The sequence below is a fragment of the Scylla paramamosain genome, chromosome 12 (genome assembly GCF_035594125.1).
Source record: "Scylla paramamosain isolate STU-SP2022 chromosome 12, ASM3559412v1, whole genome shotgun sequence".
In the NCBI taxonomy this organism is placed as follows: Eukaryota; Metazoa; Arthropoda; class Malacostraca; order Decapoda; family Portunidae; genus Scylla; species Scylla paramamosain.
The window spans coordinates 26,336,435-26,349,305 of NC_087162.1; the positions used below are offsets into that span (position 1 = coordinate 26,336,435).

General features: G+C 40.3%; 1 protein-coding gene across 5 annotated transcripts; it reads right to left on the bottom strand.

Annotated features, from left to right (window-relative positions):
• Nucleotides 1-1,315: 1,315 nt before the first annotated feature.
• Nucleotides 1,316-12,871, bottom strand: LOC135105999 (uncharacterized). 5 transcript variants are annotated; one of them, XM_064014748.1, is made up of 10 exons: nt 12,453-12,871; nt 12,115-12,243; nt 11,236-11,392; nt 10,224-10,322; nt 9,996-10,094; nt 9,041-9,312; nt 6,046-6,462; nt 5,484-5,591; nt 3,790-3,867; nt 1,316-3,399 (listed from the first exon to the last, which is right to left on the bottom strand). In XM_064014748.1, exons 3-10 carry the CDS (start codon nt 11,366-11,368, stop codon nt 2,635-2,637), a joined length of 1,971 nt encoding a protein of 656 aa, XP_063870818.1. In that variant the 5' UTR covers nt 11,369-11,392; nt 12,115-12,243; nt 12,453-12,871; the 3' UTR covers nt 1,316-2,634. The 5 variants fall into 5 exon arrangements, with proteins under 5 accessions (XP_063870818.1, XP_063870819.1, XP_063870821.1 ...); XM_064014749.1 differs by lacking the exon at nt 12,115-12,243 and having other exon boundaries at nt 12,646-12,871; XM_064014751.1 differs by lacking the exon at nt 12,115-12,243 and having other exon boundaries at nt 1,316-3,396.

Sequence of the window (12,871 nt, forward strand, 5' to 3'; positions counted from 1 at the left end):
GTTTTCTTGTTTAGGAGCGCGCGTTACAGAAGAGGAGGATATAAGAAAGGGAAGCTATGATTATTGGCTAAAGAGAGCAAGAAGGGCAGGGAGGCGATTGATGAGGATGTGGGAAAGAGACACATCGCTGGTACAAAACGAACACTTTGTGAAGCAGGCTAAGGAAAGATGGGGATACAGATGTCCAATCAATCGTTTTGGAAGTCGGAGTGTTTGGAGGTTGCTGCGTGTAGAGAGATGTCGAGGACCAGACGGGACCACAGCCCTTGACTTTGTAGGCACAAGACGGTGGAGATGGGTTGGAGGCACGGAGATGCTCAGGTGGCAGTTTGTGGATTGGTGGGCGGGCTGCGTGGTGGACAAAGATGCCAGCAGAGGGGTGGATGATGTACACTTCCTGAAATACTGTAGAATTCTGGCTCGAACACATAATGGCACGTGTGTGTGTGTGTGTGTGTGTGTGTGTGTGCAAGGTAAGTAAAAGGGTATAACCTCCTTGGTGTGTGTGTGTCCCTCAGTCTTTCTCTCCTCACTTATTCGCATGGATATCACATTTGCACAAAAAAAAAGAAAAAAAAATCTTTATACTACTACTACTACTACTACTACTACTACTACTACTACTACTACTACTACTATTACTACTACTACTTCTATTACTACTACTACTACTACTAGTTATAATAATAATAATAATAATGATAATAGTAATAATAATAATAATAATAATAATAATAATAATAATAATAATAATAATAATAATGATAATGATAATAATAATAATAATAAAAAGTAATAACAACAGCAACAACAACAACACCCAATAATAAATAACAGAAGAAAAGAAAAAGACACAAATGTTTGCACTTTTATGAAATTTTCATCCATCCAGTGTGGCCTGTCGCTGGAGCGTCACTCATTATTATTATTATTATTATTATTATTATTATTATTATTATTATTATTATTATTATTATTATTATTATCATTATTGTTATTATTATTAACATCATCATTATTACTTAGGTGCAGTATTTTTATCCTCATGTCAATGATGCGACACAACACAGGAAATAGGTTGCAATACAAAGTGAATAAAGCGGAGTAAAATGATGCAATTTTACCTTCACAAAATTTCTTTAGAATGCAGAATTAGCAGCAAAACACTTGTTAACAGTTCTATACAACGTATTCATGTTCATGTCAGTGATGTCACACACAAGACAAAAGACTGGCAAGAAACTAAAATAAATCAAGCATTGAATGAAATTATTCTAGCAGATAAAATCAATTTAGAATTTAAAAATACAGACCAGATTATTATTGTTTTCATTATTATTATTTTTCTACATTTCCATGATGTCACAACATAAAAGGTGCAGCAAGAAGCTAAAACAAGGATCTGGCCACCAAACACTACACATGCAGCCATCAAGTCAGTGTCGGACAATGTCACAATGGAGCCACGTTGTTAACACAGCAGTCCGACGCGCACTGTTCATAATCATATGTCATAAAGCGACCTGTGAGTGTGTGTGTGTGTGTGTGTGTGTGTGTGTGTGTGTGTGTTTGTGTGTGTGTGTGTGTGTGTGTGTGCGCCCCTCGTCCGGCGAACGACGCCCTGCCTTCTGCCATAATATACACTTAAACTGTTCCCTGTACATTACTATCACGCGGCGCCATTCTTCCTTGCTCCACAGACATCACTCTTTCATCTAACACTCCCGTTGCTGTCTATCCATCCCGTTATTCGTCTCTCCCCCCAAACCTCAGACTCCTCGTATCCGGTCTAGTTATTTTTTTTTCGCTAGTGCTTTTCCTTCATCCTCACTACACGTCCAGACACAATAAACAATCTTTCAGCCAGTTTTCGTTCAGGATAATTTTTCCTTCACATTACGTTTCTAACTTGACGCATACATGTCACTCAACAAAATTAATGTTTCTCATCTTCATTACATTGGAATCCTTCTTCTCTCCTCTCTGTGTTCTATGTTTCGGCATCACCATCTCTTCATGCAATTTTCTTCCTTGCATTCACTCCAAACGATCTGCTCCCTAACACCCTATTCATTCCTCTCCCACCCCCACCACACATTACTGCTTAATTAATTCTGAACGTCATCTCTACATCTATTTATCTGTCTATAACAACATGCGACCACAGGTGCATGAAGCACTCCAAACTCCTCAAACAACTTACCATTCAAAACTATATTCATCCTTCCAACATCTACCAACCTCACGGAATTAATTAATTTATTCTTGGTCTCATTCACTCTCGATTTTCTCATTTGTTCCTCCGCCAGTTCTTGTAATATTGCAGCTGTTATTGCAAAGAGACATGCACATTTTGACGATTAAAGCATTAACAGTGGTTCTCCATCTCAAAGATTGGATGCACGTGGAAGGTAAGTTAACTGAATAATCATTACAATTTGTTCTTTATATCACTGGAAGGTGTCTTGATTATACAATGTATATTTAATGCTACTGATTTAGTTACATCTTCACACTTTCAATACAAAATAAAGAAGCGTATGGCAAATTTTAAAGACAAAACACCACAACCATGCATGCCTCTAGACGTGAATTCTAAACTTCCTTGACAACATCCTTACTATCGCGCAGGATTTATAATCTTGTGCCTATTGGGTTAAGAAACAAGTCTTTTGAAAAACTTAGGTTTTGAACTTCTGGAGACGATGCTCCTTCCATTTTCTCGAAAAGCGTCTGAAATTCCCTGATCAATTCAAACAGCATCTTGCAGTGTGCGTGATCTGCCAATGCCTTGCAAAAGGCACGGACTGACGGTGTACCCAAGGTGGGGTGCCTGTACGCTTGAAAACCTGACGTGGACGAAAAGATACAAAGCATGTCTCTGTAGGCTTCCCTTTTGGCTTCCGGGAAAAGCGTAGGTCGAATCTCTTCGTCTTCCCCCCGACAAAAGTGGCTGAAAAAGATCTTAGGCTTTCCACTTAAAAAATGGCAGTTATTGCTAAGGAAGAAATTCATTACCTCGTCAATGGTTACGGTGTCCGTGTCGTGTGTTATGAATGTACGGGGGCCGTCTCCATGACTCATGACAAACACAAACAGAGAGGAAACGTGGGACAGCTTCGAATTTTGGCTCTCTTTGCTGAAAAACTCTAACGTGGCTGCTCGGGAAAGATCATAGCGAGTAACCACCTCGTACCCCATCTGATGGTAGACTCTTTCCAGATTGACAGTGTCACATTCTGATCCAGACCTGCAGGGATATTGATCACCTGTGAAGGATTTGTTGTTCAGGATGAGAACTCGGCCGCGCGGATTGGAGTGACAGGGATATACACTAGGTCCATTTGGGCACGGTTGCACCGCTGGCCGCACCTGCAGTTCCATGATTGAGCTCTCCTGCTGACAAATGAATACGAAAAAAGAAAAAAAAAGAAAAAAAGTAAGTCATATGTAGGACATAGGATATCAATTTAACATAATGAACTACAGAAAACAGATTAGATTTATACATCATTAGTAAGCATATCCAATAAAAAAAAAGTCGATTGTAAGAATGCAAATACTGAGGAAGGCGTTTGAAAAGGCTCGCCAGTGTTATATTTTCTGTAGTCTCATTGCCTCGCGTTTGTACATTATTGGTATGCATATCCAGTAAAAAGGTAATTGTAAGACTTCAGATATTGATGAAGGGATGATGCAGATATTCAAGGAACAAATAACAAATAGAACAACAGTATGCGTCAGATGGAAAACGGTAAACAACAAAGGAGGCCAAGAAATATTACTCACCCGGGGGAATCCATCAAGAGGTAACTCGGTAATAGGATGTTTTTCACTACCGATGCCAATTATGCGACTGTCAGTAATCTGCAAAACACCCTGCCCTAGTTAGTGCGTCTTTCTGCTTCACATAATGGGGGACTTCTATGCAGACATAAAGTTTTTCACAGGTCGCTGCGCCATTAGATTGAAAAGAGCCCCTGGTTACCTTGACTTTCCTATGCCGTTCAAGAGGCTATTCGTCAAATTATCAGCACACAAATTATGTCAATGAAGTTCATAGCAAAAGTGTAAGAGAAAACCATAATTGTTGTATTTTCCTGAAAACCAAGCCATATTATTCAATACCATGGAACACAGCAAAGTTTTTACTCTTATACAAAATCATAACCCAAAAACTGGCCTCCCATGCCTTTAAAAGAAGTTAAACTTATACTAAAGTCTTAGAACCGTACGAATTTTTAGTATGTCTTTTTCTCACTAGATTAGAAAACATAATTGCAGTAAATTTCGTGACTTCAGGGTAGAAGACGTTCTTGGGCTTGTTTCTGCCACCAGCCGCCACACTGGAGATGACGACGAGGAGGGGAGATGTATGTCTGATCGGCCTCCCAAAACGAGGTTAGTTGGATGCAATCTCCACTTTCAGTACACCATGGGCAGTGAGGGGCAGGGGACAGACACAAGCGGCGCAGTGATCGTGGGGTGAGGTCTTGGAAGATGTGGGATAGGGGAAGAGTGAGGGAGGACGAGAGATGATGAAAAGATAGAAATCGTGGCGGCGCGGTACACAATATAAACTATAATGAGTACGCTGATCTGCGGACGAGGACTGTGCTTGGCCTCAGTTGCATTGTGCCTTCATGCACAATGCATTTCATTACATGGACTTTACGTCACAAGATACTCGTCTACTGACGCGTTAAAAATGACTGATCTTCTAAGACTTCAATGTAAGTCAAACATTTTAAGAGGACAGGCGGAACTCATTTTGGGCTATTTTCTTTTTAAAAATACACACACACACACACACACACACACACACACACACACACACACAGAGAGAGAGAGAGAGAGAGAGAGAGAGAGAGAGAGAGAGAGAGAGAGAGAGAGAGAGAGAGAGAGAGAGACTTATTTGTTGTAAGATTTTAAACAAAAGCAAGGCTTGATTTTCAAGAAAATACAACTATGGTTATTTTTTCACGTCTCCTAAATTTTTGCTGCGAAGTTTATTGACTACATAAGTTTGTGTGATACTCTGACGCAGAGATTCTTGCACCAGCGTAGTAGAGGCAAGATAATTAGGGACTCTCTCCAGGCCAGTGACGCAGTACAGAGAACTTAGGAAGTCCCCCATTATCAGTCTCAAAAAAAAAAAAAAAAAAAAAAACACTCAGCGACGATAACGTGTCAATAATTTATTGTCGTTGTCAAGGTCAACAACAACATGAAAAAACACCAGTATTTTCATATCTCTATAATGTGCACTCTCGAAGCTTGAATAGAATTATCTAAAAGAACAGTTTCCCTACATTTAAAGTCGGTGACACTAATAATAATAATAATGATAATAATGATAGTAATAATAATAATAATAATAATAATAATAATAATAATAATAATAATAATAATAATAATAATAATAATAATATTAATAATAATAATAATGATAATAATAATAATGATAATGAAGAAATAGTTACCATGCCATTATCCGTGTGCGTCTCTCTCAACTCAGTCTCCAAGATTTCATTTCTCTTGTAGCATGTACAGTAGACAAGGGAGCTCTTCAACAGAGCTCCCATACGTTTCTGGACAAAATGCAGAAAGGTGAAATATCATACGTAATGCAATATTTCAAATTTAACTATGACTGTATTACTAGTAAGTGCATTAGGGTAGGCTTATGTATATCTTCAGATTATTATAAAGAAAAAAAAGAAAGGAAGAAAAGGCAAAACTTGGTTGGTAAATGAATAAATTATACTTGAATCTGTGCTCGGCAGGGCATCACGTATTGTTTGTTTGGTAAATTGAAACGTAAATTATTTGGTAAGTAGGAAAGTTACGGTCTCTTTTCAGGCTAGTGGAGCAGTGCAGTGGCCCCGCGTAGTGACAGAGCTTGGAAAGCCTCCCATGCATAGAGCAAATCGTTTTATTAAACCAATTATCTGTTATTACTCTGTGTGTGGTATTGATGACAATTTTTTCAGGTGTGGACTTTGACTTGAATATGGAAAAAAAAAAAAAAGGAAAAATAGTTACCTTTTTGTTCTCCTTTTTTTGCTTCTTTTTTTCTTCTGTATAGAGAGTTGGCACGGTTGAGTCAGTGAGGGGAGGAATGTAAGATGGGAAAAGAGGTGGTGGGGAAGGAATAGGAATGGAGTCAGTCTGTTCAGGTGAAGGGACAGGAGTGGATTCAATCTGTTCTGGTGAAGGAATACGAGTGGACTCAGTGTCTTTAAGTATAGAATAGATTATTGGAGGCGTTCGTGTTTGAGATATTAGTGTTGGTGAGAGAATATGCTGTTGGCTGGTTGAAGAGGCATGCTGAGAGGTAACAGACCGACGATAATTGACTGGCGATGGCGCTTGTTGTGGAGGAGGCGTTACATCACTCCCAAAGACTGCTGATATGGGAGTGGGCCGGGGGATGGTAAATGGTGGTTTCTTCGTTTGTTTCTGATGGTGCAAAAAGAGAGTAATAATATCAATCCATAATTAATATCTACCTTTCTAAACTTATTACTTAAGTATTCCTCAAACTTATCATGCTCGTGTAGTTTACTGCTCAAATATTCCTTCAGTTCGTCATCTTATTGTATCTTACTGTCCAAATTGTCTGAAACTTATCATTTTAATGCAGCATTTCTTAACCTTTTTCTTTTCCGAATTCAACACCTCTTGTAGTCAAATGTAGGCAGGCCAGCACCCCATGACACGTACAGAAAGACCTATGCCAGTCCTGCTCCAGATATTCAGTATCGACGTGTGTCACCTCCTACTTGGCGAAGGTTGTTGTTTTCCTGTAATTGGTTAAATCTCTGGTTTTAGGGAAAAGAGAGAAGTAGGAGGAGGAGGAGGAAAATTTATCGGTAGGGAGGGAAGAGGAACAGAGAGGCTGGTGATGGTGGTGGTGAGTGGGGTGAGGATAGGGACACACAGATCTTGGGAATGGACGAGATATGGGCCAGGTGGGGCAGGTCAAGTTGGGGGCTCAAGACTTAGTTTAGAGGGGGTTTAACCAATTACAGGAAAGCAACAGCCTTCGTTAAGTAGGAGGTGACACACGTCGCTACTGAATATCTGGAGCAGGACTGGCACAGGTTTTACTGCAGCCGACTGTACCACAAAACTTAGTAACACAGACTTGCTACCAAAGTGGGTAATGTTTGTACAAATCAAGTGCTTTTCATCACCATGCTAAAGTGCATTAACACAGTTGAAAGTGAGTTAGCTGAGTCTTGGTCATCCTCATTTAGGGATTTTGATGAAACTTTCGCTGTTGCCTTATGCATATCAAAAGCTTTTGATAGAGCCTGGCACAAAGCTTTGATTTCCAAACTATCCTCCTACGGCTTCTATCCTTCTCTCTAAAACTTCATCTCAAGTTTCCTTTCTGACCATTCTATTGTTGTCGTGGTATATGGTCACTGTTCTTCTAAGTCTATTAACAGTGGTGTTGTTCAGGGTTCTGTCCAGTCACCCACTCTCTTCCTATTATTCATGAATGATTTTCTAAGCCAAACTTCTTGTTCTATCCATTCCTGTGTTGATAATACCACCCTGCAATTTTCTACGTCTTTTCATAGACGCCCAACAGCTCACGCAGGGAAGCTACAAAACGCTTGACTTCTGATCTCCCAGAAATTTTTGATTGGGGGAGAGCAAGCTTAGTATTGTTCAATGCCTTAAAAACTCAATTCCTCCATTTATCAACTCGACACAACCTTCCAGATAACTATCTCCTCTTCTTCAATGACACTCAACTGCTCCCCTCTTCTACACTGAACATCCTCGGTCTGTCCTTTGCTTATAATGTTAACTGGAAACTTCTCGTCTCATCACCGGCTGAAACAGCTTCTATGAAGTTAGACGTTATGAGTCGTTTCCGCTGGTTTTTCTCACCTTCTAGCTGTTAACTCTGTACAGAAGTCTTATCCGTCTATGTGTGGAGTATGCTTCACATGTGTGGGGAGGGGGTTCCACTCATACCGTTCTTCTAGACAGGGTGGAATCAAAACCATTTCATCTTATCAACTCCTCTCCTCTAAGTGACTGTCTTCAGCCTCTCTTATCGCCGTAATGTTGCATCTCTTGCTATCTTCTACCGCTATTTTCACGCCAGCTGCTCCTCTAATCTTGCTAACTGGATGCCTCCCCTTCTCCCGTGACCTCGCTGCACAAGACTTTCTGCCTTCTTTCATTCCTGTTTTGTCCACCTCTCTAATAGAAGAGATAACCATTACTGTCAATCATTCATCCCTTTTTTCTGGTAAGCTCTGGAATTCCTTTCCTGCTTCTGTATTTCCTCCTTCCTATGACTTGAACTCTTTCAATAGGGAGCTTTCAAGTTACATTTTCTTCAATTTGCAATGATTCTTTCCGACCTCGCTTGTGATTGGCACTCAAGTGGACTTTTTTTTCTAACATTTTGATGACCTGGCCGCCACTCCTCTTACACAGAAAAAACAAGAAAAGTACAGCATTTCCCAGCATATCCCCCCCAAAATAAATTTATTTCAGAAGCCGCTGGGAGTGCTAGCACCTTAGGCTGTCCTTATACATGTAAAAATAATAAAGTAATAATATTTGATACATCAGTGAATAATGAACCTCAAATATGAAGAAAAACGAAACACAATATTATCAAAGAATTAAGTGGGTGCTTCCCTTCCTGCGTACAGGACGGGAATCTGGTCACTGAATACTCGCCTCATACACCGACTTTTTTTTTTTTTTTTTCAATGCCAAAATCTCTCATGTCCATACAATTATTATGGTCACAAGTCGAGTAACCTTTCGCACTCCTTTCCATTGTCTTGTGCTTTCCCTTAATCTCACGTCCTCTGATCTACTAACAATCTATTCCTTATAAATTGTGACTACGAATAGATTTGTGGCAGATCAAATGACTTAATATTGAGGGAAACAAAAATTGACGAAGTGGAAGTGAATGCATTACGTTACGTGGCTGTTGACCACGAGTGTACACATTGCATACCAATACCCATCTCGATTGAAGTTTCTCAACACTCACCGAGATGGCCACATCGAGGACTTTGACCACTTCAAGGTACCTTTTTTCTTTTGCTCGGTCCGCTGCGGTCTTTCCTTCATTGTCCTTGCTATCGAGAGGAACCTTAGTCTTGATCATCCACTCCACGGCCTTCAGCTTACCGTGCTGAGCCGCGTAGTGGAGCGGTGTGGCTTGGGAATGGTCTCGAGAAGTTAGGTCGCAGTGTAGTTTCTGTAGCTGCTCCAGTATTTGCACGTGACCATTCTTTGCTGCCAGGTGTACCGCGAGCAAACCTGTTCGATAATGATCTTAGTGACTGCTGCAGGTTATCAATGAGAGAGAGAGAGAGAGAGAGAGAGAGAGAGAGAGAGAGAGAGAGAGAGAGAGAGAGAGAGAGAGAGAGAGAGAGAGAGAGAGAGAGAGAGAGACTCAGGATGGCATCAAACAATGCAAGTTTGGTGTAGTTCCTTGTCATGTGTATTTACATTCGCGATGAACACGCCATGCAAGTTTTTCTGAGTTGCAGTGCTGTGCAATGGTAGTTACTGTTGTATCAAAGGTACACGAAAATAAAACTTAACTGGCTTATTACGAAAATAATTAAGCAGACAATAAAGAGCCAAAAGCACTCCTGAGAATTGGTAAGATCTTTGACTGAATAGTCCATGTACGGAACTACTCACCGAGCAGAGAACACCCACAGCATGCAGTTAACTTTAATGAAGGTTTTGGCAAACACAAGGATTCTCGTTTTAACATTCATGGAATAGGCGTCAGCCAAATGCAGTGCAGTGTCAGTGTAGTCAGGCTGCACGTAACTGTTGCATCAGGTTACGTGATGTAAGGGAGAATAACTCCAAGTTTGCCGCCACTCAGTTTCCATTTTCATGGATTGGTTTTGGTTAGCAATGGCGTCTTAGATTTTTTTTTACTTTCACTTTTAATATAATTATGAAGCAGTATCTAAATTACAAACCGTCATTGGTGGGGGCTCCCACGCATGCTCCATAATGTGTGAGCAGCTTCACCACCTCCACGAAGCCTCCCTCAGCAGCGAAGTGCAGTGCCCTGAAGCCTGAAATTGATATGCTCATTACTACTTCATTTGATTAGATACGTCCGGCACAGATTTTTTATCCTTCATTGTCAACCTTCACTGTAACAGCAACAGAGTGGCCTTCGTCGTGTCCTGCTGCACTCTTACCTCGCTGGTTACTGGCGTGTGGGTTTGCTCCCTTGCGAAGGAGCTCGGCCACCTCGTACACGTCGCCCCTTGAGGCTGCCAGGTGGAGGGGATGGACGCCTGTTGTTGTTGATGGGATGGCGTTATTATTACTATTATTATCATCATTATCATCATCATCATCATTATCATTATTATTATTATTGTTATTATTATTATTATTATTATTATTATTATTATTATTATTATTATTATTATTATTATTGTTATTATTGTTATTATTACGAGCGAAATGAAGGTTACTATGGAGGATGGACTTTCATTTCGAGCGGCCCGGCCCGGCCCGAACGTAACGCTATTCAAGCGCTAATATCTCCGGAACTACGAGGCTGATCGTAACGAAATTAGCACCATATGATAGCACAACTCTATCAATCTTATTTGATATAGATTTCATCTCTTCCATTGGGTGGAGTCAATGGGTAACTTGCAAAAAGTAGAAGGGTGTCGAAAATGGGATTTCTCAAAAACTACTCAACCAATTTTAATGAAAGTTAAGAGGTGTCATGTTATAATTTTAATAAAGTTCTTTATGCCAACTTTGCAGTAGCGTTGCGCATACGCAAAGTCAAAATTCCAGTTTTTAACTAATTAACTGATCAAACTCAAATTTTAATGGCAATAAGAGTAGTAATAAGAGTAGCAACACTACTACGCATGTGCAAAATATATAATATTTTATTTATTTATCTATTTATTTATTTTTTTTATCAACCGACCGTCAGTTTTCTGCAATTTTCACTAACTTTTTTTTTCCTCTCAACCAGGGCGGACACATGCCACGAAGAATGACATTTCCTACCCAACGGTACACAGCACACACACACACACACACACACACACACACACACACACACACACACACACACACACACACACACACACACACACACACACACACACACAAACGTAGAGGAGATGAGTTTACAACAACCATCAGCCACAATAAGGTGGGTGAGACAGTAAGAATAACCTTTATCTGAAGGCAAGCGAGCTGGACACAGCACAACGATGGGTCGCGGAGACGAGATCCCGTGCACCGTTGGGTGGGGAGGCGACTGATCCGGTTTTCTTCCTTCGCTGTGGATATAGGAATACGTCCCCATGTTGCACTATATTCTCTTGAATTCCTGCAAATTATAGCGTTAATCAGGCCACAGTGAGAGCATCAGGTTCCCCGCTATTTCCTCTTCACTTTCTTAGTCCGCTCGTAAATCTTTTATCTTACACTTTGCACGTACTCGTATGTATTAGGAGTGTTCTGAAAATTAGCCGAATAAGAAATTAATGGTTATTTTTTTTCAGGAAATGTTTTTTTTTTTTCGATAATCTCCTTATTGTCTCCAGTACTTTATCTTTATCGTGTAACACTTGAGTCTCTCGCCCAGATAGCCTTTCTTGGTATCTAAGATTCGTAAACATGGGATACCAGGCATCATGATACACATAAATCTTTAACCATTTTCAAAAGCTTTTGTTATATAAGTTAACATTACTACAAGTTAAAATCGATTTGGCTGTAACATGAAAGATCATGTTCCTTAACCTCTTGAGTCTGGGTCCCACAATGCTAGACTAGAAGGACCGGTGGCCGCAGTCGGGAAAGAAAAAAAATCTAGAATCACAAGAGAACAATAATAATAATAATAATAATAATAATAATAATAATAATAATATGAATGAGGAATCTGATCATGTTTATCGGAATTAAATGAAGAGGTTAGTGGAAAAAGCACACCAGAGGGAGATCTGAAGCCACAGGGCGCTCCACAACGTGAGGTCTGCTGGCTACACGGAGACCTACGGCCTATTTCACAGTCGCTTACTATTACTATACTGTTGTGATCCTTACCAGTGAGTGGCGATCTTCCCTACCACCGCCAACAAATCAATGCTTACACTTCGCGCTGCTCTGACATACCAACGTTATGGAATCAGAGACCTTCTAGTTTTCTTATGATCATCACCAGGTTTAGGATTTCTGAAACCACGAAAACAACAACTGTGAAATGGGATCGAGGTGTGGGTAATGCCAGTTGGTAAGGCTTTTGGTTAGGAACAATACAAAACAACAGTGAAATGGGATCGAGGTGTGGGTAATGCCAGTTGGTAAGGCTTTTGGTTAGGAACATTACAAAACAACTGTGAAATCGGGCTCTAGTGATCGGGCCGCATCTCTAATATACTCACAAACGAAATGTAGGGGGCCCGCACGTGAGGGCCTGGAGGACCGCAGGCTGAGGTTTCCTACTTTAGGTAAAGAACTCTCTTTGTATTACTACTTTTCTTTCTTCTTTTCTTTTTGCAAGACACAAGCATTCAAACTTTCGTGCTACACCCTCATTTTTTTGTTAAAATTATTGAAATTGGAAGTTACGATCACCTTCCATTTCTACTTCGCCATGTTCCTAGGACCACACTGGTTTTATCGACATTACCACATGGGATATCTGCTCCGTGCTGCACACGTGAACTCTGCCCTCTTGACTATTTCAATTTAGGTCCAAATAAATTTCGATGAACAATGACGTCATAAAAACAAAAAAGCAAACTAAACGCAAGCACTGTATGTTTGTTTCTCCGCCATTCCGTGCACTGAAGCGAGGGAC